This window comes from Microtus ochrogaster, unplaced genomic scaffold (genome assembly GCF_000317375.1).
Source record: "Microtus ochrogaster isolate Prairie Vole_2 unplaced genomic scaffold, MicOch1.0 UNK1, whole genome shotgun sequence".
Lineage (NCBI taxonomy): Eukaryota > Metazoa > Chordata > Mammalia > Rodentia > Cricetidae > Microtus > Microtus ochrogaster.
In genome coordinates, this window is record NW_004949099.1 from 2,113,210 (window position 1) to 2,141,032 (window position 27,823).

The following is a 27,823-nucleotide window of genomic DNA, read 5'->3' on the forward strand; positions in this document are numbered from 1 at the left end:
ACCAGGAACGCACGGGGGCGCCGAGGTGGAGCGCCCTCAACTTCAGGTCCTGGGCTCCGCCCCCAGTGCCAAGCCACGCCCATTTGATCAACATTCTCAGCCCTCCCCTTCCGCCCTCCTCCACGCAGCCTTGTCTCGGTCGTCCCTGCTGTCCCAGGGCCTAAAGAGTAAGGTGGGCGCGGTCGTGCGCAGGCGCAAAGCACCCAGCGCGCAGGCGCATTCCACAGCGCAGTGCTCAGGGCTACGTGGCGGGCGGGAGTACGGAAGCCGCTGGGAGAAGCTGCACTTACCGCTTCTCTGAGCATCTCCCTGCTGCGTGGAGCTTCCGCTGGCACCATGTTGAAGAAATTCGACAAGAAGGACGAGGAGTCTGGTGAGGGATCCTTGAAAGCCTGGGGAGGCCAGATCTTCGCGCAGATTCCTGGGACCTTCCTGGGCGCCCTTTTCCGGGCCACTGTCAGAACCAGCGCCGGGGCCCAAAAGGGGCAGGGGCTTGTGAGCAGGTCCGTAGCTGTCCTCGGAGGGGACATGCTGTTCACACTAGCCAGCTCTGGCCAGGATTGCTGCGTGACCTTGTGCGGGTCACGCTCCTCTCTGGGCCTCAGTTTCCCCATCTGATAAGAGGAGGGTCCCGGCCTGGATGCTCCCTTGTATTTCCATTCGACTTTTTGGTATTTGCCAGAGCTGCGTTGGTACCAGCCAATCTGGGTGTAACCAGTCCTGCAGCTAAGAACCCTGTTTCATTCATTCAATAAACTACATATACTAAACATCAGGCACCTCACGGATCTTGATATTGCCGTAGCTAAAACCAGTGGGACGCCTGGTGCCTGCAGTAGGAATGTTAGAATGGCCATATTGTGGAGGGACCAGATAGCAACCATATAATCACACACATAATTAATTAGACATGTAGCATCTGTTGTCAGGGATACTCACGTCACAGGTTAGTTAGTGTTGGTTGTCACTGGCACATAAGCTCACTCAGGTTCTGGTTGCATGAATGAATGAATGAATGAATGCAAAATGTGGCATCATGAGAGGTGCAGGGTGACTGTGAGGGGAGTTCCCTTAACAGGATTTATAGACATAGTGGAACCTGGATGACTGTTGGTAGATAATAGAGACTTCTTCCCCTTCCCTGTGTTTGGCAGAGTCTTGAAGTTGAGGGTCACAGTTTGGGAATGTAAGTCAGTTGGTAGAGTGCTTGCCTAGCATGCATGAAGCCCTGTGTTTGATCCACAGCACCACATAAACCAGGATGTGGAGGCAGGAAGATCAGAAGCTTACGACTGTCCTCCGCTACATTCAATGCCAGCATGGGACTCGGTCTCAAAAAAGAATAGGAAGAAATTAACTCAGGATCACAACCTGTAATCAGTCTTCTCTGTTCACTGTAGGTGGAGGCTCCAACCCCCTTCAGCACCTGGAGAAGAGTGCAGTACTCCAAGAGGCAAGTTCATCACACCTGTCTGTCTGGTCAGATACACCTGTCACGCTGTCAGAATACTAATGTGTAGAGTGTTGGTTGTTCATTATATTCGCTGTCAGTCAGCACAAAGACTTGTTTGTATGCTTAGTAGATGAGTTAAGACAAATGAACTTGGAACTGGAAAGGTGGCTCAGTGGTTAAGAGCACTGACTGCTCTTCCAGAGGACCTGGGTTCAATTCCTAGCACCCATATGACAGCTTACAACTGTCTGTAACTCCAGTTCCAGGGCTTTTGACATCCTCACAGAGATATCCATGCAGGCAAAACACCAATAAACAGGAGGCTGGAGAGATGGCTCAGTGGTTAAGAGCATTGCCTGCTCTTCCAAAGGTCCTGAGTTCAATTCCCGGCAACCACATGGTGGCTCACAACCATCTGTAATGAGGTCTGGTGCCCTCTTCTGGCCTGCAGGCATACATGTAGAAAGAATATTGTATACATAATAAATAAATATTAAAAAGAACACCAATAAACATAAAATAAAAAAGAAAGAAAGGAAGAAAAATAAACTCTTACTATTTGGAGAATACATTTATCTGGACTAATGAGTTAATATACACCCTGTGGTTCTCCAGACCCTTCATGAACTGAGGGTTGCCGAAGGAAGGAAAGTATACTAGGCTGGAGGTAACGGTTGCTTTCTCACAGGCTCGGGTCTTTAACGAAACTCCTATCAACCCTCGGAAATGTGCCCACATCCTCACCAAGATCCTTTACCTCATAAACCAGGTAACAAGATGAGGGTGGCAAGGAATACGGGTATGGGGGGTGGGCATGGGGGATTGTAAATGGGGATGTACCCTAAGCTTCTGACAACTCTATGGTTGGAACCAAAACTCCAGTCCTGGGTCCTCTGAGTTTCCAGCTCTGATTTGTTGCCTGGAGTCCCTCCGCAGGCTCTAGAGGTCTACCCTGACTGATCCGTCTAAAACTGAGACTTCCTTTATGATTACCACAGGGGGAGCACCTGGGGACCACAGAAGCAACCGAGGCTTTCTTCGCCATGACGAAGCTCTTTCAGTCCAATGATGTAAGTACATCAGTCCCTGCTTCTCTGGCCATGTGACACCTGTGCTGTTGGTGGGAGGACTGCCCATCAGCATGACTGCCGTCCATGGACGGCGGGTTTCTCCTGACTGACCTTCTCACTGAGCAGGATTGACAGGGCAAACTCTATCTTTTCAGCCCACACTCCGCCGCATGTGCTACTTGACCATCAAGGAGATGTCCTGCATTGCAGAGGATGTCATCATTGTTACCAGCAGGCAAGTCTTGGGCAGGGGACGGCTCCTCTGATGGCCAGGGCCCTTTCCTCCTAGGCCCACCCCATGCCAGCTTCAAGAGTGTTCTGGCCCTGTTTCCCTTCCTCCTACCTAGGCAGCTCAGCCAGCATGGGCTCTCAGAAAGTCTTCCATGAACTAAGGGAAAGAAATACAGTGCAGGGAGTTTATGAGGTTGTCTGCTTGCCAAGCACTGGTGTCTGCATTAGGCCGAGTAATTTAGGGACAGATGACACTAATACAGATGTCCTTGAGAACTGGGAGTCAAAGCTGGACACGATTGTGCACACTTGTAATCATGGCACTTGGTCTACACAGCAAGATGTCTCAAAACAAAAAACCCAAAACAAAACCCCCAACCAAAACACAGAACAATCACACAAAATACAACAAAACTCCTATTTCTCTTGACACTGCTATGCAAGGAGGGGTCCACAAAGCCATGGTCAGTTGCATTGTGTTGATATTTACTGGGGCAGGAGAGATGGCTCAGTGGTTAAGAACACTTGCTGCCTTTTCAAAGGACCTGGGTTCAGTTCCTAGCACGCACATCAGAAGGTATAGAACCATCTGTAACTCCGGCTTCTGTGGAATCTGATGTGCTGAAGGGTACCTGCTCTCATTTACCCACAATCACATGCAGACACAGGCACCTGCACATTACTAAAACTAATAAAAGTAAAGCCTAAATTTTTTTTTTTAGAAAGATGATGCTGAATGTTTATCAGTCCCTGTGTGGTTCTGGCAGTATAGTAGCAAACAAGAAAGCCATGGTGTATGTGGCAAAGCTTTTCCTGGAGAAACATAACACACTTATCTACTCAGTCAAGATAGGAAACCCAAAACATCCAAAGTCCAGTTTGGTGAACCAATGAGTTTTATTGGGGTTGCTTACAGGAGCAGAAATGACTCAGAGACAGCTTTACCACCAAAGCCCACCCCAGCATGGGTGACAGCTCCCAAAACTGGGAACCCAGAGCACACTGCATAGCCTGTAGGCAGGTCAGCAGGTTGGAGTATGTTTTCCAGGTGCCTCAGTTGGTTTACCTCTTCCAGGCAGTTTGGCGGGTTTCTGCTTCTTCCAGGCAGCCGGTCTGCTGTGAGCGTCTTCTGTGCAGTTCAGCTCTTGGTCTGAGAGGGACTCTCGGCTTTTATTGCTCACTCTGGCAGGGAAGGGCCTAGTGAATCTGGTCAGTTTCGGGGACTTCCTGAATATATTCTGAGTTGTTTCTCTTCCTGCTTAAGAAGCTTCCTTGCAAGATGGAGTATTTCAATTTTGGAGGAAACTTAGGCAAAACATAGCCTCTGCAGCCTCAGGGTTTACAAGCAAATAACCAGGCAGCCAGGCTGATAAGATGGACTTCAGCATGGTTTGTGCAACTGCAGTCGGCTGTGAAAGCAGAACAGAAGGACACCAGCTTGGCTTTGACCCCAAAAGGCCTCCAGAATGGTCTGGATTCTGCAGGGCTGAGGTCCAGGCTGAACAATCCCACATGAAAAGGCCTGAGAGGAGAGGACAGCTCACTGGGAAGCTGCGCAGTGTGATGTTTTAGGAGGCCTTGAGTTCGTGGTGATCCTGCTGCCTGTACTTCCGGAGTGCCGGGATCACGAGTGTGTGCCACCGTGCCCAGCTCTGTTTTGAGTTCTGTAACTTTCTCTGGAGGTTGGCCTGGAGGGGTGAGAACAGAAGGGAGCAGTACTTAGGAGGCTGGTGTGGTAAATCCAGGTGGGGATGGGGTAGACTAGAGGAGCATGGCCCGGGACCCCACGTGTCAACAGTGCTTCCTTTCCACGGCAGCCTGACAAAAGACATGACCGGGAAGGAAGATAACTACCGCGGCCCCGCCGTGCGAGCCCTCTGCCAGATCACTGATGTGAGTTCCTCCACCCTCTGCCTGCTTCCCAGGCTCTCAAGTGAGGCCTTGTCCCAAGCACACTCTTGGTTATCTGCAGCTGTCTGAATGGAGTGGAGGAGCGGGGTGGGAGTGTCTCATAGGAGCTTTGCTCTGCCTTCCACGGCCTCCATGCCTGAGCTCCAACACCTTCTCCTATTACAGAGCACCATGCTGCAGGCTGTTGAGCGCTACATGAAACAAGCGATTGTGGACAAGGTACCCAGCGTCTCCAGCTCTGCCCTCGTGTCTTCCCTGGTATGTAGCTGTGACTGGATCTGCAGGGGTGTGGATTGAAGGTAGAATAAACTGAAAGTCTTGTTAGAAGAGATCCAGAAACTCTGGGTCCACTGGGAAGAGCTGGGGTGAGTGTCTTTGACACCCCCACCCCCCTTAGATGGCAGATTGTTAGGACCAGGATTGGGAAGGAAATCTGCCAAGCAGGGAGAATGAGGGTGGCAGCTGTGCTGTTTGTCCATGGGATCAGGACAGTGAGGAGGCTCTGACTGCATCTCAGAGGGGACATGGGTGTGACAAGAAGGGCACCCTCCCTTTTGACCCTTTAACAAGTCCCATTGCCCCCAGCATCTGCTGAAATGCAGCTTCGATGTGGTCAAGCGTTGGGTGAACGAGGCCCAGGAGGCGGCGTCCAGTGATAACATCATGGTCCAGGTGAGAATGGTGCTAGACAAGCAGATGCACCACACTGTCGTTGTCCCCACTCCACAAGTACTGGTGGCCTCTGGCCGGGACAGGCTTTCATCCTTTTGTCACTGAGTGTTGGGGAAGGAATGGGAACTTGGGAGAAGCGGCCAGGGCAGCACATGGGTGTTTGGAAAACAGTTCCTCCCTGGAGCTACTGTAATAGCCAGGTGCACTACAGGAAGATGAGATGTTTTGGAACACAGGCTGCTACAGCCCACCTGGCTCAGGTAAGCCGATGGCCATCCAAACCACTGCTGAGCAGGCTCAGTGACGTGAGGTTCCCGTCTGAGAAACTTTCCTTAGTAACCTAACCTGGTATGCCTCTCTCCGGGTCTCAGTTTCTTTGGAATGTTGGAAGAGCAAGACTTAAATGAGGAAAGACACATCATGAGGGATGGGAAGGCTGGTTTGTCCCTGTCCTTTAGTGATTGTCATTCTCTTTGTTCTTTATGTGGCTCTTGCCTTTGGGGTCAGCACTGACTCTCAGCCCATCTCTAAGGGTCAGAGACACTTACCCATACCTTGGCCCTCAAATGCCACTTGGCTAAGAGTGCGCAGAAAGAACAGGAAGTGACCTTGGTACCATACTTCTCTACAAGTGGCATTCTTGGGTTTCTAGCCCCCAGAGCCAGCTTGGCCATGAGTGGGACCAATAAGCAGGGCAAGCAGGCCAGTCCTCTGGGTGTTGGGAGGTTTTGTGTCCTGTGTCCCACAGGACCACGCTCAGGTCCTGCCCCCAGATCTCTGGGGTAGCTCATTCAGTTCTGGTGTCTTGTCCCACATCGTCAGGATGCCTGCGGGGTTCTTGCCAAAACCAGTGCAAATGAGAACATCATGTGTGTGGTGTGTTGAGCATTTTGCTGAAGTTAGTTTTGCAGAGTGCCTGGGGAAATTGCTGCAACCCCTCTGTGTGGATGTGATTGCTATACTTAAACAAGAAGGGTGAAGCCGGAGACATACGGTAGCCTCGGTGTGGCACAGCAGCAGGCCTGGCCTGATGTGCTCGTTTCCCGTGCTGCCTCTGTCCTGTAGTACCATGCACTAGGACTGCTGTACCATGTGCGGAAGAATGACCGCCTGGCTGTGAGTAAGATGATCAGTAAGTTCACCCGGCACGGCCTGAAGTCCCCCTTCGCCTACTGCATGATGATCCGAGTGGCCAGCAAGCAACTGGAGGAAGAAGATGGCAGGTGAGAGTGCTGCCCTCCTGCCAGCCAGATGGTGCCTCCCGCGTTGCTGGATTGTCCCCAGCTTTCTGTTGCTGTGTTCCTTTGTAGCCGTGACAGCCCACTGTTTGACTTCATCGAGAGCTGCCTGCGGAACAAGCATGAAATGGTTGTGTATGAAGCTGCCTCAGCCATCGTCAACCTGCCCGGCTGCAGTGCTAAAGAGCTGGCCCCTGCTGTATCAGGTGTCTATGCGTCCCCGTGCCTGCTGCGTAGTGTGCCTGCTAGGCCCAGGCCCTGAGCCAGAGCTTGTCTCCAGACAGACCATGCTCTAGGGGTGTCACAGACATTGCTTTTGAGGTGGACTGTTCAGTTCCATCTCTGCTGAAGAGATAAGTATGTGGTCCATACTAGTACTGCTAGGCGTGCTGGCTCCAGAGGAGGAGCTGGGGGTGGGGCCCAGGACCCCTAAAGCCCCGTGTGGTCATGGGGTAGCACTGGAGCTCACAGCTGGACTTGCTGGCACTGCTCTCAGCAGGTGGGCAAGCCCCTGTCCTCTGACCTTCCTCTCCAGGCCTCACTTCCCTATGAAGCATGACTAGCTCTCTTTCCTGTAGTAGTGAAGGCAGGTCTGTACAAGCCTCCCAGCCCAGAATGGGGCACTAGCATGGATGCAGTATGTTCCTAAGGAGAATCCAGCAGCTTTGTGTCATTTCTGCTCTAGCCGTCAAGTCAGTGCCTCATCCACCTGCTCTGAGCTGGTGTTGGGATGGGAGTAGAGAATATGCACCCAGAGCGTGAGGAGCCAAGGGGCTTGTGCAGAACAGCCGCTATGTTGAGAGTTCAGAAGGGTCTATGCTGAATCCCAAGAGTCGGAGAGAGGGGTGAGCGCCTAACTAGGACCAGCCCGGAGGCAAAGCATGACAGGAGCGTTCCCCACAGTGGTGGTATAAACCTGGTGGAAAGATGGGGTTCGAGTATGGAAAGAGCAGTCTCCCTTCCTCCTCGGGGACAAACCAAAGAGCAGGTGCATCCACTCACTGACTAATGTTCTCCTATGATAGCCCCATATTTCCAGAATAATGGAGGACATAAAGTAGAGGCTTTAAAAGATATGTTACCCTATTTTAAGACAAATGTTAGTTCTAAACAAATGACAAGAGAATAAAAGCTAAGCAATAAAGAAAGGAACTCAGCTATTCCAGAATTCAGTCCCATCCAAGACTATACTTTTACATGAACTTTAACTGTGAGCATTGGGTGGCCAGGGTTGAGGAAAATGTGTCCTTGATATACTCAGTAGGGGTCAACTCTTTGGGACTGTCCCAGAGAGAGAGAAATAAACTTGGTCTTTGAGGGAGGACTGAGCTCCCTGGCTCGGTGCTGGGGGATGTTCCACTGGGTCTGTGAGTGTGGAAGGAGAGAGGTGGCTAACTGCTTGGGCAGCCCTTGGCTTCAATTCTGCTCCTGCCGGGTGGATGGTAACTCAAAGTCACTTTAATTGCTCTGCATCCATTCCCTGGGAGTTGGGAGAACCAGGCATGGCATGCACAGCAAGGGCCTAGCACATGGCAGGTGCTTACTACATATCAACCTGCGACAGCTATGGAGCCCTTGCTAACAAAGTTCAGGGCAAGGCAGTTCTGCTGGTCTCTGCTGAGCAGAGGGCTTGTGTCCGACAGGCCTGAGAACTTGTTCATCTTTGATCCCATGCTGCTGCCCCAGGGCCCCAAGTATTCCACTGCCTGGCATCAAGGGCAGCCTGACATGTGTGTCTGTCTCCCTGCAGTTCTCCAGCTTTTCTGTAGCTCTCCCAAGGCCGCTCTCCGCTATGCTGCTGTCCGCACCCTCAATAAGGTAAGAAGAGGGGGAGGGGCTGGCCTAGCTGATAGCAGGTCTCCTCCTTCTGAATGATCTGAGAGAGGAGTTGGCGTGGTCCCCAAAGGACCTCTGGCCAGGCTTACCCTGTAGGTGGAATCAGAATTGAGTACCGCCTGGTTCTCTTTGCTCCCTCTGCAGGTGGCCATGAAGCACCCATCGGCAGTGACTGCCTGCAATCTGGATCTGGAAAACCTGGTCACAGACTCCAATCGTAGCATTGCCACATTGGCCATCACTACCCTCCTTAAGACCGGGAGTGAGAGCAGCATTGACCGCCTTATGAAGCAGATTTCTTCCTTCATGTCGGAGATCTCAGATGAGTTCAAGGTACCACCTGCCCTCACAGCTTGTAGTCCCCAAGCAACGGAGATGTTCTCAACCTGTTGTCCACACCGCTGGGTTGGGGTGTACAGGCCTACCTTTAAGTCTTTGGCCCTCTGTCCCTTTTAGCCTTAAGCACAGTACTTTTTAGGTTAGGAAGAAGTTTGTTTATTGATTCTTGAAGTTTCTGTTGAGCTCCTGCTGCCTGTTCTAGAGTTTTATGAGAGGGGCAGTGATGGACGAGACAGACACCTTCTGTTGGGAAAGATGAGCTTTATTAATGAACAAACATGTAGACAAGCCATAGCCAGGGATGTGGCGGCGAGGAGCCGACACTGCGGGGAAGGCAGGGACAAGGGCAGGAGTGAAAAGTTCCAAGGAGACAGGGCAGCTGGGGTCGGAAGCTTGGGGATGGCAAAGGCGATGATGTCAGTGTGTCAGTGCAGACTGGGCTGTTCTCTGACAGACCTGCATCTGTGATCGCTCTAATTGTTAAAAAGGACTTTTTTTGTTTGTTTGTTTGTTTTTGTTTTGTTTTTCGAGATAGGGTTTCTCTGTGGCTTTGGAGCCTGTCCTGGAACTAGCTCTGTAGACCAGGCTGGTCTCGAACTCACAGAGATCCGCCTGCCTCTGCCTCCAAAGTGCTGGGATTAAAGGCGTGCACCACCATTGCCCAGCTAAAAAGAACATTTGGAAAGGTTGTGGTTTGGGATTTGTTTTCTAAGTTAAGACAGGGTCTTCCTATGTAGCCTATGCTGGCCTCTAACTCAAGTTTCTCCTGCGTTATTCTTCATTGCTCCTGGGATTGCTGAATGTATCACTGATTGCCTACATGGCTTTTGCTGTGTATTTTTTTTTTTTCTTTTGATTTGATTTTTCTAGAAAGGGTTCTTACTCTGTAGCTCGGGATGACCTTCAACTCAGTAGCCTCAATCTTGGAGCAGTTCTCCTTCTGTTGTCGCCCAAGTGCTTGAGGTTAAGATGCCTCCTCCATATCTGGCTTGTAGTATTGTTTTGTTTTGCTTTTTCAAGACAAAGTTTCTCTTTGTAGCCCTGGCTGTCTTAGAACTTGCTCTGTAGATCAGGTTGGCCTGGAACACACAGAGATCTGCCTTCTTCTGCCTCCTGAATGCTGGTAATTAAAGCTGCGCACCACCACTACCTGGAGTATTTTTTATTTATTTATTTTATTTTTTAAAATATTTATTTATGTATTATGTGTACAATGATCTGTCTGTGTGTATGGCTGCAGGCCAGAAGAGGGCACCAGACCTCATTACAGATGGTTGTGAGCCACCATGTGGTTGCTGGGAATTGAACTCAGGACCTTTGGAAGAGCAGGCAATGCTCTTAACCACTGAGCCATCTCTCCAGCCCTGGAGTATTTTTTTAAACTTTTACTTTTAAATACTTCACAGGGCCTTGCAAATAAATAAATAAGAGGGAAGGTCCTGGGCATTTCTCTAAACTCCAGTGCCCATGTCCCACATAGTCGAGTGCGGTGTCAGTGAGGAAACCAGCAGTTGTATAGTCTAGAGCACTTAATCAGATTTCATTGGTTATGCGGGGCACATGTGATGCCTTCAAGACCGCTGCCACAGTCAGAGCTCCGTCACTAGACGGGGTTCGTACCCTCCATTCCCAGCCCCTCATCCTGATTCCTGACAGTCACTAATCTATTCTTATTTTCCATAGTTAGATTGTTTCAGTGTTACATAAACAGTCATGAAACCTGTCGCTGGGGAGTTTTCATCAGAGCAGAGAGTGGTAGGAACAGTTTTTAGTATAGCAGGATAAATTCTAGAGTGTGGGTTGTGAAGAGTGGACAGAAATGTCCTCTGCCTGTGGGCTGTATGAAGGCGAATCGGCCGATGATGCAATGAGATCTGCAGACGTGAATAACCCTTCGGACAGTACGAGGAGTTTGAGAGACTCGTGTCTCAGAAGACGGACACAAGAGCAAGCAAGAGGGCTGGTGTAAGAGTGTGAGGTCTTGAGCCAATTAAAGAAAGAAACAGAGGGTAAATCAGAAGGAAGAAATAGTGTGCAGAGAAGAAAACAGTGAAGTGTTGAGTGAAACTGTACAAGGCGGGAGGGAGCAGGCCAGGCAGGCTTTGGGGACCCAGACCCTCTTTTGGGCTACTGAGACTGCTGTGTTTTCCTGCCCTGGGTGACCTGAGGACCATGTGCCTCCACATGGAGTGTTCGTGCTCTTGTGTTGGGCCTAGGACATGATATTGCATAAGGAGGGACTCTATGACATTTAGTGGGCCAGTCACCAGCCCTGTCAGGGTCTGCTATTCATGCGTGTCTCTTTACCCCAGGTGGTGGTTGTCCAGGCCATCAGTGCCCTGTGCCAGAAGTATCCTCGCAAACATGCCGTACTCATGAACTTCCTGTTCACCATGCTAAGGGAAGAGGTAAGAGTGGGCCACTGGGGTCCCGCTAGCTCTTTTGGTGCAGAGAATGGCCTGGCTGCCGAGATCCTTTGCTTGGTGTAAGTTCAGAACACCGTTAAACAGCTAGTTCCTGGAGCCTGCGGCCCTTTAAACTCCTGCACGCAGATGCTGCAACGGCACTAGCCGCTGTAATTATAGCAGTAATGTGTGACTCACCAGCGTGGCACCAAGTCCAGCGGGTGCCCTGAGGCAGTGCTTGTGTACAAAGGAGAACGTGTCTAAGCTGTTACAAAGTCAAGCTTAGAAGGCTGCGGACCTTTCAGGAGCTCTGGGGAAATTGGTGCTTAGAACATGACATTGGTTCTGGGGTTTGTTGTTTTGTTTTGAGACAGGGTCTCTACCTAGCTCTGGCTGGCCTGGAACTCACTAAATTAGACGAGGCTAGCCTTGAACTGAGAGCTTCACCTGTCTCTGCCTTTAGAGTGCTGGATATAAAGGCGTGTTCCACTGTGCCTGTCTGGTTCTGTTTTTGTGCTTGACATGAATCCCTGTTTTTGTTTGTTTGTTTGTTTGGTTGTTGTTTTTGTTTGTTTGTTGTTGGTTTTTTTTGTTTTTTTTTGGGTTTTTTTTTTTTTGGTTTTTCGAGACAGGGTTTCTCTGTGGCTTTGGAGCCTGGCCCGGAAACAACCCCTGTAGACCAGGCTGGTCTCGAACTCACAGAGATCCGCCTGCCTCTGCCTCCCGAGTGCTGGGATTAAAGGCGTGCGCCACCATCACCCGGCTGGTTAGTTGTTTTTTGAGACAGGGTTTCTCTGTGTAGCCCTGGCTGCCCTAGAATTCAATCTGCAGACCAGGTTGGCCTCAAACTCAAAGATCCTTCTGCCTCTGCCTCCCAAGTGCTGGCATTAAAGGCATGAACCACTTCCAGGTTTGTTTGTTTTTGTCTCAATAAAACCAACCAATTTCACAGGATCAGAAACAAGTGTGTATTGGGGGCTTGAGGGACAGCTCAGTAATTAAGAGCACTGGCTGCTTTTTCAGAGGATCTGGGTTCAATTCCTAGCACCCGTGTGACATTTCACAACTTTCTGTAACTCTAGTTCCAGGGGATCTGATGCAGGTGCTGCACAGATATACTTGCAGGCGCCGAGCATGCGGGTGATGCACAGATATACTTACAGCAAAACAGCTATACAAATAAAATAATTTTTAAAAAACAAACTCTTTTTGTTTTACAAAAAAGTGTAACAGATTTGGCCCACAAACTCTACAGAGCTCTTTGCTCCAGTCCAAGGTGAACCAAGGGCCAACAAGAGAGCAGCTTTTGCATTGGTTTGGTTCCTTGGTCTTTCTCAAAGGCATATGGATAAGACGTTAATGCCCGAAGCACCTTCAGCTGCAAGCCCAGTATGTTAAAGACTATATGTGGCATGTGAGGTCTCCTGATTACTGTCCTTGTCACTAATGTTTTAAGAATGAGGAATCTGGAGCTGGTGAGGTGGTTCAACTGGTAGAAGTGCTTACCACACCAACCTGTTGACTTGACTTTAATCCCTGGATTCCATGGTGGAAGCAGAGAACCAACTCCTAAAAGCTGTCCTCTGACCTCTGTGTTTGTGATGTGGTGTGTATAGGCCTACACTCACACACGGTGTATTATACATGCTTACAAGATGATTGTGTGTGTGTGTGTGTGTGTGTGTGTGTGTATGTGTATGTTTTAAAAGAAGTACTGGAGAGAGAGTTTAGTAGTTAAGAATACATACTATTCTTGTCGGGCAGTGGTGGTAGATGCCTTTAATCTCAGCACTCAGGAGGCAGAGGCAGGTGGATCTCTGTGAGTTCGAGGCCAGCCTGGGCTACAGAGTTCCAGGACAGGCTACAGAGAAACTCTGTGTCCAAACAAACAACAAAACAAACAAACAAAACCCCATATTGTTCTTGCAGAGAAGCTAGGTTTGGACTCGGTCTTATAGGCAGTTATGAACTACTAAATATCAGTGTAACCGCGTAAATGAATGCAGACAGATTGTAAAAATATATACAGCTTTAATGGGGAAATAGACTTACAGAACCACCGTTCCTGCAGAAGGGGCACTTGGGCTCCGGCTTGCCCGATTTATAAGTAAACTTTCGCCTGAGGCAAACACGCCCCCTAAGGGGCTGGGCTTATTCCTACACATCAGGAAGGAAGAGAACTCTGGGAACTGGAGGTGTAACTCGGTTGGTAGCATGCACCAAACCCTGATTTTGATTTCAGCGCTGTATAAATCGGGTAGCTGATACATACCTACAATCCCAGCACTTGAAAGATAGAAATGAGGTCAGGAGTTCAGGGTTATCCTCGGGTGCATAGTGATTTTGAGGTTAGCCTGAGATACACTAGTCCCATCTAAAAGACGCTGAATCTGAGGCTAATGTGACCTGAGTACAATGACTTGCCTTCCAGATTATTCTGAAGAGCAAGGAAAACTTAGTTGCATCTGAGCTCAGGTGCCTCTGGCCCTGAAACCCTTGCTTTTCTCCCTGAAAAAGCCCAGGCTTTGTCTCCTCAGCTTTCTGGCTGCTTCCCAGAAAGCTACATGCTTCCCACAGCAGTCAGAGTAATGAATGGCTTCACCAAGGGGCTGCAGCACCCAGATTTGAGAACTTGCCTCGCTCCTGCTGCCATCTGCCATCTACTTAGAGCCAGTGGCAGGCTGCAGCGGGGAGATTGAAACAGCATTTGAGGGTTTGTAGTGGACGATATATTACTGACCGTAGCTCACACACTGAGCAGACAGTACTTTTTTTCTTCTTTTCCCCTTGAGATTAGTCCTTATTATATAGTCCTGACTAGCCTTAAATTTAGGTTATCCTACCTCTTTTTTGAGCTCCTGAATTACAGGCATGCACCATGCCTGGTTCAGACTGAATTTTGTTTGCTCTTCAGAACACCCTGTGAGGCAGGCACACCAATGGCTGAATCCCTTAGATGTTAAGTGAGGGGCTGGTGAGGTGGCTAAAGGCACCGGCCACCAAGCCTGATGGCCGGAGATCAGAGTCCACCACTGAAACTCATAAAGCAGAGAGAGCCATGGCTGAAGGAGACACGTTGTGTTCTGACGTCCGCTTGTTCTGCTGCATGCTTGTGAGCACGCAGGCTGGATGACACTTCTCACCAGCAGCCCAGCAGCCCCTTCCCACATCATCACAGTCCGCAAAACACAACATTGGGATGGGAAGCGTGTTGGGGATCAGATCACCTACACCTTACCCTCACCTGGGATCTTCTTTTTTTAAGATTTAGTTTTATTTATATATATATATATATATGGGGCTATTGGGATGTGTGCTTGTGAGTCAGACTCACAGGCTTGCACAATTGTGTCTAGATTTGTAATTTTTAATTTTTTTAAAAATTTATTTTGTGGGGCTGGAGAGATGGCTCAGAGGTTAAGACCACTGGTTGCTCTTCTAGAGGTCCTGAGTTCAATTCCCAGCAACCACATGGTGGCTCACAACCATCTGTACTGAGATCTGGCGCCCTCCTCTGGCGTGTGGGCATACATTGAGGCAGAATGTTGTATACATAATAAATAAATAAATAAATAAATATTTAAGCCGGTTGTGGTGGCGCACGGTAGGATTTGTTGAAGGAGGCAGAGGCAGGAGGATCACGAGTTCGAGGCCAGCCTGGGCTACACATTAAAAAAAAATTATTTTGTGTTTAGTTCAGTGGGATGTGTGTGCATGTCAGGCCAGTAGGGGGTGTTAGATCCACTGGAGCTGGATTACTGGCAGCTGTGAGCTGCCTGCTGGGAGTGCTGGGAACTGAACTCTAGTCCTCTGGAAGAATATCAGGTGCTCTTAGCCACTATTTTATGTGTGAGTGTTTTTATGTGTATGCTTGTCGCCCCCAGAGGTCAGAAGAGGCCATGAGGTCTGCTGGAACTGGAGTTAGGGATAGTCGTGAGTCAGCGTGTGGGGACTGGGAACCAAACCTGAGTCCTTTGTACGAACAAGTGCTCTTCCCTGCTGAGGCTCTCCAGCTCCAGCTCTTGAGCTTTTAGCTAAGACTGTACCTATTAGACACTGTCTCCCCATCTGCCGTCTAGCCTCTCACCCACGTTTCTTGTGTGCGTATGAATCTGACTGTTCCAGTTACCTTGAGGGGAATCATGAAGTGTTCTTTTCCTGCCTCCCTCATTCACTTAGAAATGTCCTCAGGTTTCATATATGTTATAGCATGCATTATTTTCTTCTTTTTTTAATTTTTTTAAAGATTTATTTATTCTGCCTCCATGTATGCCGCATACCAGAAGAGGGCGCCATATCTCATTACAGATGGTTGTGAGCCACCATTTGGTTACTGGGAATTAAACTCAGGACCTCTGGAAGAGCAGCCAGTGCTCTTAACCACTGAGCCATCTCTCCAGCCCCATTTTCTACACTCTGTTTACCCACTCATCCACCTGTGAGCACTTGGGATGCTCCTGTGCTGCCCCTGTTGTGACAGGTGCTTCTGAGACCATGAGTGTAGGGAGCTGTTTCTGACACCCAGGGCTGGAGTTACTGCACTAGGTGGGAATTCTCTGCTCCATTCCCCGAGGAACCACCATACCGTCTTCCAATGGGGTGTGCCACCCATTCTGCCTTTTTCATGTCTCGATGGCACTTGGAGAACGGTCTCCCATAGCCAGGCTTTCAGTTTGAGTGAGGCTGTGAGGTCTGCAGTGAGTAGGCAGTAGACACCATCCTGCAGGAGTCTAGGAAAGCCATGGGAAGAAAGAGTCATCAGAGGTCCTTGTTGACAGAGGGTTCCTGCAGACTGTTTCTTGCTAGGTGACTTTGGTGAGCTATTCCCACCCCAGGTGTTTTTCCTGTGAGACAAGCAGCAGGGGAGTCTTTCTCTCTGGGAAGGAGCCTGGGAATGCGCTGCTCGGCTGTCTTGAGGGCCGCGGTGTTTTTCTTCACCGATTTCCTCTCCTGTTCTCAGCGGTGCTGTTTCCACTCTGTCTGTATTGCTGTTCTCCTTCGTCTTCTCATAGGGCAGGTGACAGTCATCCCTGGACAAGGGTCTTGGGAGACAAACTCATGCTTGGGTCTGCGGCTGGGGTTGGGGTAGGGAGCAGTGCTTCCTCCAGAGAGGAAAAAAAGCTCATATATTCCTCAGTGAGCTTTAAAGCACGTGGCAGTTCACTCAGAGTGTGTCTTTCTCCCTGCAAGAGAATTGGGGTTCAAAATATTCCCCCCATTAAACTGTTCTGCTGTTAGACTTAAAGGTCCTAGTGAGCTTCCAGGCCAAGCCTTTGTTTTAGGCAACAAAGATACAGAAGCCTAGGCTCCCGCTTCTGGGCTGTGGAGCAGTGTCTCGGCCTGGCTAGGCTCCGGGCGTCAGCTGGTCGCTCAGCTAGCCGTCTGTCTCCGCAGGGAGGCTTCGAGTACAAGCGGGCCATCGTGGACTGCATCATCAGCATCATTGAGGAGAACTCAGAGAGCAAGGAGACGGGGCTGTCGCACCTTTGCGAGTTCATTGAGGACTGTGAGTTCACTGTGCTGGCCACCCGGATTCTGCATCTGCTGGGCCAGGAGGGGCCCAAGACCAACAACCCCTCCAAGTACATTCGTTTTATCTACAACCGTGTGGTCTTGGAACATGAAGAGGTTCGGGCAGGTAGGTCTGAGCTGCGGTGGTCCTGGACTCCTAACTTCTTTTGCAGTGGATTTGCCAGCAAAGGGACTTAAACTGTTTCCCCAGGGGACATGGCCTCATGAGCTGTTTTTCATATTGTCAGAAGGACTTTACATGTCATCTGGATAAGTGACTTTCTTCTTTCCGTTCTCTTTTCTTTTTCTTTTTTTCTTTTCTTTTTTCCTTTCTTTCTTTCTTTCTTTCTTTTTTTTTTTTTTTTTTGAGACCTGGGTTTTTCTGTGAAACAGTCCTGGTTATCCTGGAACTCACTCTGTAGACCTCGAACTCACAGCGATCTGCCTGCCTCTGCCTCCAGGGTGCTGGAATTAAAGGTTAAAGGCGTGCACTACTACCCAGCTTGGATTAGAGACTTTCTACAATTTAATTTTTTTTAAAGTTCACTATATATTAGTGGTTAGAGTGTTTTTGGTTTGTTTGTTTGTTTGTTTGAGATAGGGTCTTGCTATATAGCCAGGCTGGCTCATACTTGAAAGTCTCCTGTTTCAACCTTCTGAATGCTGGGATCACAAGCATGTACCACTGTACCTGGTTTGTTTTTTTTTTTAAAAAACAACTTGAGATAATGCACACCATGACATTGACCTTTTTATACTTTTATATGAAGCAGTGATTTAACAGTCTACCATCTTGTTCTAAATTTCATCTTATTTTCCATTTTCTGCTTCTGTGCCTCTCTTAGGAAGATTTTCTTCTCTTAGCAGTTGATATTCACTAAGTGATAGTTTATTTTCTCATGTTTTATTCTCAGACCTAGCAACAAATGAAACTTTTCTGAAGTGAATAGCTGGCAGTGTTGATAGCATCTGTGGCCTTATCATTTGAGAACAGCCTGTGGAGCCCTAGAACAGAAGCCACTGGTCTATCACCCCCTTTCTCCAGCAACTGGCAGAGGAAGTAGGGGCTGGGTAGCGCCAGGATCTGCCAGGATTGCACAGGAGCTATTCTATGATCATGGTGGGGTACCACCTGCTAGCTTTTCCGCTGGAATTCCCTGAGCACTAAGGGCACCCTCAGTTCTCTGGCAGGTGGGCCTCAGGGGCTGTTGGTGACGCCAATTTACCTTGGAACTAGGTGCAGTGAGTGCTCTGGCCAAGTTTGGAGCCCAGAACGAAGAGATGTTACCAAGCATCTTGGTGTTGCTGAAGAGGTGAGTCTAGGCCCAGGAGCCTCCGTGCCCAACAGTGTTCCCTTGGTTTTTTTTCCTGTCTTTTCCTTTGTTGTTTATTGTTTTTGTTTTTTGTGACAGGGTTTCTCTATATAGCCCTGGCTGTCTTGGAACTTGACATGTAAACTAGGCTAGCCTCAAACTCACAGAGACCCATCTGCCTCTGCCTCCCAAGTGCTGGAATTAAAGGTGTGCACCACCATGCCCAGCAAAGATTTAATTATTTTATCTTATTTGTGTGGGTGTTTTGCCTGCGTGTATATTTATGCACTGTGTGTGGTATCTAGTACCTGCTCAGTCCAGAAGAGGGTGTAAGCAGTCTCTGAGCTCCAAGGTACTGTGTATTTGTCTCTTGGTTTGTCTTGTTTGCTGTGTGAAGCCTTTACTAGAGAGCCGGATATTACTGTCTGTCAGCCCCTGGTGTTTGGGGTTTTTTTTGATTGTTTGTTTGTTTCTTCTTTGTTGTTGTTGTTGTTTTGTTTTGTTTTGTTTTTTGAGGCAGAGGTTTTTCTGTGTAACAGTCCTGGCTGTCCTGGAACTCATTTTGTAGACCAAGCTTGCCTCAAACTCACTGAAGTCCGCCCATCTCTTCCTCCCAAATACTGGGATTAAAGGAGTGCCACAACTGCCCGGCACCCCTAGTGTTTTATGCTGTCATTTAAAGCCTCCACTCATGACAGCTCAGCTTTAAGAGCTCGGTATCTCCCCGCCACCCTCATACAGCCCTACAGGGTCCCTTTGACACCCTTGCATCCCGGGCACAGGTGTGTGATGGACGACGACAACGAAGTGAGAGACAGAGCTACCTTCTATCTGAATGTCCTGGAGCAGAAGCAGAAGGCCCTCAACGCGGGTTACATACTGAATGGTGAGTCTTCTTGGCTGCCCAGGACCCGGTCCCCCCTTGGAGCTTTTGGCTCTTCCTGTGGCCTTAGAGCAGGTGTGCCATCTCTGAGCCAAGACAGCCAAGACCACACATGCTTCTTTGGCCTTGCATAGCAACCCTCCCTTTGGATTAATATGACCTCAGAAACCCTAGGGTCACGTGGCTTGAACCCATGTCCGGGGAAATGGCCAGGTAAATTAAAGTACTCTGTGTGTGTTCTCTGGCTTGAAGCCAGGGCCTTACACATGTCTCCACCATTGTGCTGTATCCTCAGTCCAAAACGTTTGTTGTTGTTTTGAGGTAGTCTCTCATTATACAGCTTAGGTTGGCCTGGAATTGATGACAGTCCTCTTGGCTCAATGTCCAGAGTTGAAAATACTCATTAATAAAACCTTCTCAGCCTGGTTTGATGGCATATGCCTTTATCCCATCCCACCAAGGAGGCTAGGCTGGGCTGGAGGATAGGGAGCTCCAAGTCAGCCTCAGCTACACAACAAAGTGACATTTCAAGCGAAACAAAGCAATAAGTGGAAGCTTCTGTTGCCTGAGTGATTTTTTTTTTCTTGACTTTTAAAAAATTATTATGTATATATTGTTGTTCTCTGCCTGCATGTATTCCTGCAGGCCAGAAGAGGGCACCAGATCTTATTACAGATGGTTGTGAGCCATCGTGTGGTTGCTGCGAATTGAACTCAGGACCTCTGGAAAAAGTCAGTGCTCTTAACCTCTGAACCACCTCTCCAGCCCCATCTTAGTCATTTTCTAAGTCCCTTTGTATTTACCTACGCAGCAACCCTCTGGAAAGGAGAGTAAGAATAAGGCTCAGCGGTTCCATGGTTTTCTCAGCTTCGGCACACCTAGCATTGATACTGGGCATCCAGGCCTCTGTCCTCCCTAGGTGCGCGTGCCTAATGATCTCTCCACCGGCTTTAGGTCTCACTGTGTCTATCCCTGGTCTGGAGAGAGCCCTGCAGCAGTATACATTAGAACCATCAGAAAAGCCATTTGACCTCAAATCTGTGCCTCTGGCCACCACCCCTATGGCAGAGCAGAGACCAGGTAAGGCCCTGCTCATGCCCAAGGCCCATGTGTCTCCCTTGGCTGCAGAGTAACCAGGATGGGGGGGTGTGCTGAGAAGAGGGAGCAGCCCTTGCAACCTCTTGCTTCAGGCAGCAGGGACAGCCATGCTGCACGCTTGCTCTCCTTGCATGCTTCTCTCTCAGGAGGGTTGGCATTCACAGGGTCTGAGTAATAACACGGGGTCAGCAGCACCATGCTGCTTGTGACTGGATCCGTGGGTCACTGGCTGTGCTTGTTCTTGCAGAAAGCACCGCCACCGCAGCGGCCAAACAGCCAGAGAAAGTGGCAGCCACTCGGCAGGAGATCTTCCAGGGTGAGTAATGGTCAGTATGGTCAGAAGTTAGGTGACTGCAGAGCCTGCAGCTCCTGATCACATCCACCCGGTCGCCACCTCTGATTAAGATTTAGAACTTCAGAGGATGTGTGTGCCTCGGTGGTAGAGTACCCTGCATTTCAGCCTAGTACCGATAATTTTTTTTTCCTTGAATACTTTTTTTTTATTTATTTTTTTTAATTTATTTATTTATTAAGGATTTCTGCCTCCTCCCCGCCACTGCCTCCCATTTCCCTCCCCCTCCCCTGATCAAGTCCCTCTTCCTCATCAGCTTGAAGAGCAATCAGGGTTCCCTGACTTGTGGGAAGTCCAAGGACCGCCCACCTCCATCCAGGCTTAGTAAGTTGAGCATCCAAACTGCCTAGGCTCCCCCAAAGCCAGTATGTGCAGTAGGATCAAAAACCCATTGCCATTGTTCTTGAGTTCTTATTTATGGATGAAGAAAGTATGGAATATATACATATTAGAGTATTACTCAGCAGTAAAAAACAAGGAATTCTTGAAGTTTGCGTACAAATGGATGGAAATAGAAAACACTATCCTGAGTGAGGTAAGCCAGACCCAAAAAGAGGAACATGGGATGTACTCACTCATATTTGGTTTCTAGCCATAAATAAAGGACAGTGAGCTTATAATTCGCGATCCTAGATAAGCTAAATTAGAAGGTGAATCCAAAGACAAACATATAGGCATCCTCCTGAATATTAACCTTCATCAGGCGATAAAAGGAGACAGTACCGATAATTTTTAAAGAGAACTAGAACTTTATTGATTCCCCGGCGTGCCGGGTGATTGACAGTACTGGGGCTTCTTTCGTGTTTGACTGTGCGTGCTCGTGGCCTGGGTTCTGGGATCCTGGTGGAGTGGAGCTAGAGCTCAGAGACGCTGGTGCCATGTTTCTGATTCCTTATGTGTCCAGTCCATGCTGCCTGACAAGTGTGTCTGCTGTTAGGCGCTGGTTTCGAAACAGAGAGTATTGTCAAGGAACTTGAGCTCAGCCCACCTCCAAACCCTCTGCCCTGTTCTGTTCCTCATGGCTGCACTAACAGTTCCTCAAGCGTCATGGTGCACATAGCCGACCAGTGACTTCCGGGAAGAAATCTTGCCTTAGAGAAGGGAAGACAGCAGGGTCTGAAGCTGTTGGAGGCAGACATATTTTCCAGACACCTGACATGTGCCTCTTCACCTGCTTTCAGCCTGTGAGGATTAGCAGAATTAGCCTGGTGGAGTCAGGGTAACCCTGGGCTACTAGGACCTGGTCATGGTATATAGTAGGAGTCTTACCCATAGACCCTAAAAGTTTTACTTATTTACTTATTTGTTGGTGCTGGGATCAAATTTAGGATCTCAAGCATGCTAGGTATAGTGTTCCAGACTGCACTAGGGCCTTGTTACCTTCATTAGGTTAGACAATACCTTAATGAGGTACACAGACTAGCCTTGAATCACACAGTCTAGTTGCCTGTTGGCCTTGAACTGGACCCGCCTGCTTTGACCTAAGTAACTGGGATTGCAAGCCTGTGCTACCATATCTGGTGTTTCTGCAGCATTCTGAAGTAGCTCGTCATTGGCCATAATAGCACTCACTTGTGATCTCAAGACCCAGCAAGCTGAGGCAGAAGAATCACAAAGTTGAAGCTAGTCTGGGCTAAAGAGTTAGGCCTTCCAAAGAAGAAGTAGCTAGTCATTGGCCATATGCCTTAACTGGCCAGTGCCTGGGTGGATTTGTCCTTCACCCAAGTTTATAACTAACAGTACAGGCCCCACCCTCATAGTCTTTTCCTAATCGCCACCCTTTAGCATCCTTGTTGAGGCTGAGGGGTGGCTCAGCAGTACATGCTGTTCGTACAGAGGACCCAAGTTCAGTTCCTAACACCTGTGTCCAGGGGCTAACAGCTGTCACCTCCAATCTTGAGAGAAAAGGAGAGGGAGGGAGGGAGGACCATGGATGAACTAAAAAGTAAGGGTTTTCAGATGGATCAGCCTGGCACATTGGGGTCTTGCATGATGAATTGCTTAGAGGTCTTGCATAAGACAGAGAGGCTTCTTCCTGGAGGGCTTGAACCAGACAGAAGTGTGTGAGTGTGCCAAGAAGAGTGAACAGCCAGGTGGCTGTGCACATGTCCTCCCTCTGTGGGAGGGGTATGAGGCCTGGGGCTCAACACAGATTGGTGTGGAGATCCAGAAACCAAGTGAATATGGTCTGTGGATTTCAGAGCAGTTAGCGGCGGTGCCTGAGTTCCAGGGGCTCGGGCCCCTCTTCAAGTCCTCACCTGAGCCAGTGGCCCTCACTGAATCCGAGACCGAGTATGTCATCCGATGCACCAAACACACCTTCTCTGACCACTTGGTATTTCAGGTAAGCACGGTGGCCCGAGACCCCACTGCTGCCTGCGCCCAGGAACAGTCCCAGATCAGATGGGTCCATACATGGTTGGGACCACAGCTTGATGACCATACCTGTTACCAGCCAGTGCGTCTCATCCCTCTTTGCCCAGGACTCCTCTAGCCTGAGAACGTCAACCAGACAGAGGGCTGGGGTTGGGGGGTATATCCTGGCTCTTCCCGTAGCAACACCTGAGCCCCGCTCCTCCTTCTCCAGTTTGACTGCACAAACACCCTCAATGACCAGACCCTGGAGAATGTCACAGTGCAGATGGAGCCCACCGAGGCATATGAAGTACTCTCCTATGTCCCTGCCCGGAGTTTGCCCTACAACCAGCCTGGGACCTGCTACACACTAGTAGCTCTGCCCAAGGAAGACCCTACAGCTGGTGAGCTCTCTGTAGATGCCACCCAGGCTCCATGGGAGTCAATGCATCGAGGATGGTGCAGAAACTGCTTGATTCAGACATGAGACTTGCTGAGGCCCAAGTTCTTTTCATGTATTCTCATAGCAGCTCTGTGAGGATAAGCACTGCCTGTTCTCGCTCATAGATGAGGAAACCGACGCCTAAGCCAAGTGGGTTGTATTAAGTTTAGAATCAAAGCCTGTTTGGTCTTCAGATGAGTTAGTGCTCCTTCCTTATACCTCAGTATCTCTCAAAGACAGGCAGAAACACCCAAACATCGCAAATTCAGTTTTCCAAAGATATTACCAGCTTCTTTTTCCACCATGAACAGTGACCTGCAGCTGTGGCATGGTCTTTCCCACACTGCATTGTCTCTGTTTCTGTGGCCTTTTCTTTGGACCCGTGACTTAATCCTGTCCTATGAGGTGGTGCCTTCTCTGTCCAGCATGCTGGGGTTGATGGCATGTTAGCTGGTTTTAGTGCTGCCTTAAGGGCGGGCCATGTCTGCCCAATCGTGAGGAGCTCGTAGTCATCCAGCCCTTCTTCCCCACAGTGGCATGCACGTTCAGCTGTGTGATGAAGTTCACCGTTAAGGACTGTGACCCCAACACTGGAGAGATTGATGAAGAGGGCTACGAGGATGAGTATGTGGTAAGAGGACCGCACCGGGGACTGAAGACGTGGCTCGGAGGTTGAGAACGCTGGCGCTCTCTCAGGACCCAGTTTAATTCCCGGCATCCACATAGTGAATAACAACTGTCTACAACTTCAGTTACGGGGACTCTGATGGCCTCTTCTGGCCTCTGCAAGCACTGCATAACTGTGGTGCACAGACATACACACATACGCATTCACGCACATACATGCACATATATATATGTGTGTGTACGCACATATACATGTATACAAATTTTTACATGCATTTCTGATTATTAGGATAAATTCCTATATGCTCAAAAGGAAAGCATGAAGACTTTAACTGCTATAGTCAAATTGCTTTCTAGCCTGGACTCCTTCACTCTGGACCACAGAGTCCCGTGGTGTGTATTGTAACAACCGTAGTAGAAAAGGGCTGTTCCTGAGCCTTGAGGCTTTTCTCCTCTGGGAGCCGTAGCTGAGGCACTCCTCACTGTAGCAGTGGCTGTGTGTACTATAACACCGGCAAGAACGTTTCTGTGAGGGTCTGTTGGACACGGTCTGAGATGGCTGAATGGGAGTACTAAGTGTCAAGTTCACTGTTGAGGTGACAATAGGGTCCAGCCGATGTTGGGTCTAGAGGGAACAGCTAAAGTACACAATCTGCTGGGGATACGGCTGCTGCCTGTTGAACAGAAGTGCTTTCACTGAGTACCTTGGGACGGGTCCCGACATAACTTGTTCTCTGTCCGGAAGCCACCATGTCCCTACATTGGCAGGTATCTGCTAAGTGAGCTGCGGGAAGGCAGGGATAAGCAGATGAGTTCGGAGCAGGGACCTGGAAAGTGGAACAGGAAGTCCCTTCCTGAAGTCTAACCTCTGTCCCCCATCTCCAGTTGGAGGATCTAGAAGTTACCGTGGCTGATCACATCCAGAAAGTCATGAAAGTGAACTTTGAAGCAGCCTGGGATGAGGTTGGGGATGAGTTTGAGAAGGAGGAAACATTCACCCTGTCTACCGTCAAGACACTTGAAGGTAAATGCTGGTGGCTCCGTCTCTGACCTGGCTGCCTTTCGGAACCCTCAGCTGGACAGCAGCTGCCGTGTACCCCTCTTCCCACGAAGAATCCAGGGCCACATCTAGAGCCCACATGCTGAGTGCCGGGGCAGAGTCTTGGGAGCGGGCTTGTGGCTCAGTGGGAAAGTGCACTTGGCATGTAGGAAGCCCGGGATTTAACTAGCACCCAACAAAATAAACACACAAACACACATCCCCCCGTGACTTGATGTGCTGGGCTTTCTTCCTACAGAGGCTGTGGGCAATATTGTGAAGTTCTTGGGCATGCATCCTTGTGAGAGGTCAGACAAAGTGCCGGAAAACAAGAACACTCACACGCTGCTGCTAGCTGGTAAGAAACGTCTGTGGGGAGGGCTGGGTGCTTTACAGGAGGGACTGGCGCTGGGTTTTATTGCCCCATCTTCCCTACACACCGTGTGCTCTAGTAGTCCTGGCTGGGGCTAGTCCTTTTTCCTGTGAGAAGGGCTGCAGTGGGCGTGCATGATGGCCCAGCATTTCTCCCTGACCGCTGGTCTCTTAAAGCAGCAGGTCTGTGATCTAACAGTGGGGACCCAAATGCCGTCTCCCCAGCCCCCAGTGTAGTTCTAATGTAAGTATTTTGCATTTTGAATGAAGTGTCTTTCGTTCGTATTTCTTTTTCAGTGACTTGTCTGATGTTCCTTTGTCTAATTATCAACTTTATTGGATATTTTTTTGTTTTTGTTTTTTCTAAGAAGAACGGGTATGGGGCCTGGCCTGGTAGCTCACTGTGTAATTTCAGCATTTGAGAGGCAGAGACAGGACCTTTTGTGTAAGTTTAAGGCCAAGGGCTTAAATGCCTAAGCAAAGCAAAACAAAAGAATGGATGCTTAAGCTTTCTTTTGTCCTGAAATTTTCAAACAGACACAGAATTTAAATAGTGCATATAGTGCACTAACTGTTACCCCACACTCGGAGCACCTGTGCCACTCATCCCTGGAGTATTTCATGCAAATCATTTGTGTAATTCGTATGTAAATACTTGATATCCTATGTTTAACTCAAAAAGGGCCATGGATCGTTTGCCCTGAGACAGGTGTGGATATGGAGCTGGACATTGAGGGGATTGAGGCTAGGCAGATTCTTGGTGCACAGTCTTGCTGTGTAGCCCAAGATTCCTTGAATTTGTAAGTAATCCTCCTGCTCATGGTTCGTTATTTGGGGGCGTGAGGTGAATGAGTTTACAAACAGGGTTGGGAAGATGTTCTGCTTCAGTGCGTCCTCACAGCTCACCGCCACAGTCCCTTGGGTCTGTCAAACATCTGCTTTGTGGGTTTTCTTGTTGGGACTCTCCCCCTCATCAGGACTCTTCAGATTCTGCCTTTCGTATCTGTGTGCTCACTTGAGTCTGGCAGGAACGTGAAAGAGTTAACATTCTTACTGCCATACTTTGTTGGTAAGGGTTCTAGAGTTCAAAGAAGCAGTGAGGTTTGCCCAGGCTTCCCAACTGTGCCTCAGCAGAGCGACTGCCTTGGTCATTCGCTGCCTGTGTCACCCTTAGTGTGACACCCGCAGCCCCTTCAGCCCCACAAACTCTGCTGCTTCTTTCTTCCAGGGGTCTTCCGGGGTGGTCATGACATCCTCGTGCGCTCCCGACTTCTGCTTCTGGACACAGTGACGATGCAGGTGACAGCCAGAAGCTCAGAGGAACTGCCAGTAGACATCATCTTGGCTTCAGTGGGCTAAAGTCTGCCCTGAGTAGGCCCTATTCCTTTTTCCAGCACTACGTTGAAGTAGCTTCTTCCCCACCAAGCCAGTGGAAACCCTTTCCCACACCTCTGTATTCAGAAACAATCACAAATCAATACAGATTTTTTAAAATTCCATCCTATAACCCAGGAATGCTAGGGTAAATTTTTTTCACCCTGCCTGCAAGGAGACATCACAAATGAATAAAATGTTCAGACTTTCTTGCATATGTATCCCCAAAGAAACTGTCTTACCCTATAATCAGTCAGCATGTATTTCTTACAGCTGCTTCTGCAGGCTTGTGCTCAGGGCCTCCCCCTCTCCTTGAGGCCTCCCTTCCCCAAGCGGAGTGTGCAGGTACCCGCTGGGGCTGTGTCAGTGCTAAGCTTAGGATGGGGATAAAGGCTGGCTGAGTGACAGCGCCAGCAGGCCCCATGAGCCACTCATCTTCAGGCATTTGTAGATGGGTAGTCTCCAGAGGCTGGCGTCCTTCACCAGGGTGTTACCTGAGGAGCTCTGAACGGGGGTCTCCAGAGTGTCTGCTCTGGGTCAGTCTGTGAGTGGGAAGACCAGTCTCTTTTGGCTGGAGTATTCCCCAAGGGTCATGGACCTTAAACTCAAGTCAGGTGTTTTTAAATGATTGGAAACAGCAGTAGAACTTAGTGAGTGGACCTCCTCTGGGGCCCGCTGAGATGGCGCAGCAGGTACAGGCACTTGCCAAGACTGACTGCCCATGTGGTGGAGGAGAGAACCATTTCCCAAAAGTAGTCCTTTGATCTCCTCATGCGTAGCTTGTATGTAGTATGCCCATACACATACACGTGTGCATGTTAGAACATAGGCTTGCCCCTTTAGGCTGAATCCCATTACCTGAAGAGATCAGGCTACACCTGAGCATAGCTAAGAAGCTGTGCTGTGGCCTAACAGTAACTCGTGATTTACGGTGGTGGCTTTTCCTTGTGCTTGATCTTGCCTGCTGTTTTGAACTAAATCATGTGATGTGAAATTTTCTGTCACCCTTAAAAGGTTTAGAGTCAGATTTCTCATTTGTTTGGGGGGATTTGCTCATGGAAGTTGCTGAAGGCTGCTCCCCTTCTGCCCCCACCCTCCTTCATCCCTCTGCCAGGAACACTCTGGAGCAGCTGCCATTAAGGAGGGCCTCTTCAGGCTTTAAAGGAAAGCCTTCCCTTTAAGGCCTGACATACTTAGATCTTCATTATTGTATTCTTTCTGCTAATAACCTCCCCTCCCACCCCTCTCTGCCTGATCATAGCCTGGATGCCATTCCATTCTAATAAACCTCACTAAAGGGAA

At 49.2% G+C, this 27,823-nt stretch overlaps 1 protein-coding gene across 1 annotated transcript; it reads left to right on the forward strand.

Moving 5' to 3' along the window:
- The first annotated feature begins 217 nt into the window (after positions 1 to 217).
- Positions 218 to 27,823, forward strand: Copg1 (coatomer protein complex subunit gamma 1). The gene is made up of 24 exons (XM_005364833.3): positions 218 to 373; positions 1,401 to 1,453; positions 2,142 to 2,222; positions 2,452 to 2,523; positions 2,679 to 2,758; positions 4,572 to 4,647; positions 4,831 to 4,923; positions 5,251 to 5,337; positions 6,403 to 6,560; positions 6,648 to 6,781; positions 8,326 to 8,393; positions 8,556 to 8,744; positions 11,063 to 11,158; positions 16,550 to 16,793; positions 17,904 to 17,979; positions 18,762 to 18,865; positions 19,817 to 19,942; positions 20,208 to 20,276; positions 22,514 to 22,656; positions 22,900 to 23,071; positions 23,643 to 23,740; positions 24,622 to 24,760; positions 25,035 to 25,133; positions 26,376 to 27,823. Exons 1-24 carry the CDS (start codon positions 337 to 339, stop codon positions 26,504 to 26,506), a joined length of 2,625 nt encoding a protein of 874 aa, XP_005364890.1. The 5' UTR covers positions 218 to 336; the 3' UTR covers positions 26,507 to 27,823.

Bases quoted from the DNA above. Each gene is read 5' to 3' on its own strand.
- Copg1 (XM_005364833.3), top strand. From the start codon at position 337: ATGTTGAAGAAATTCGACAAGAAGGACGAGGAGTCTG. The intron at 19,943-20,207 runs GTAAGGCCCTGC...TTGTTCTTGCAG, and splicing joins TATGGCAGAGCAGAGACCAG to AAAGCACCGCCACCGCAGCG. The intron at 22,657-22,899 runs GTAAGCACGGTG...CTCCTTCTCCAG, and splicing joins CTGACCACTTGGTATTTCAG to TTTGACTGCACAAACACCCT.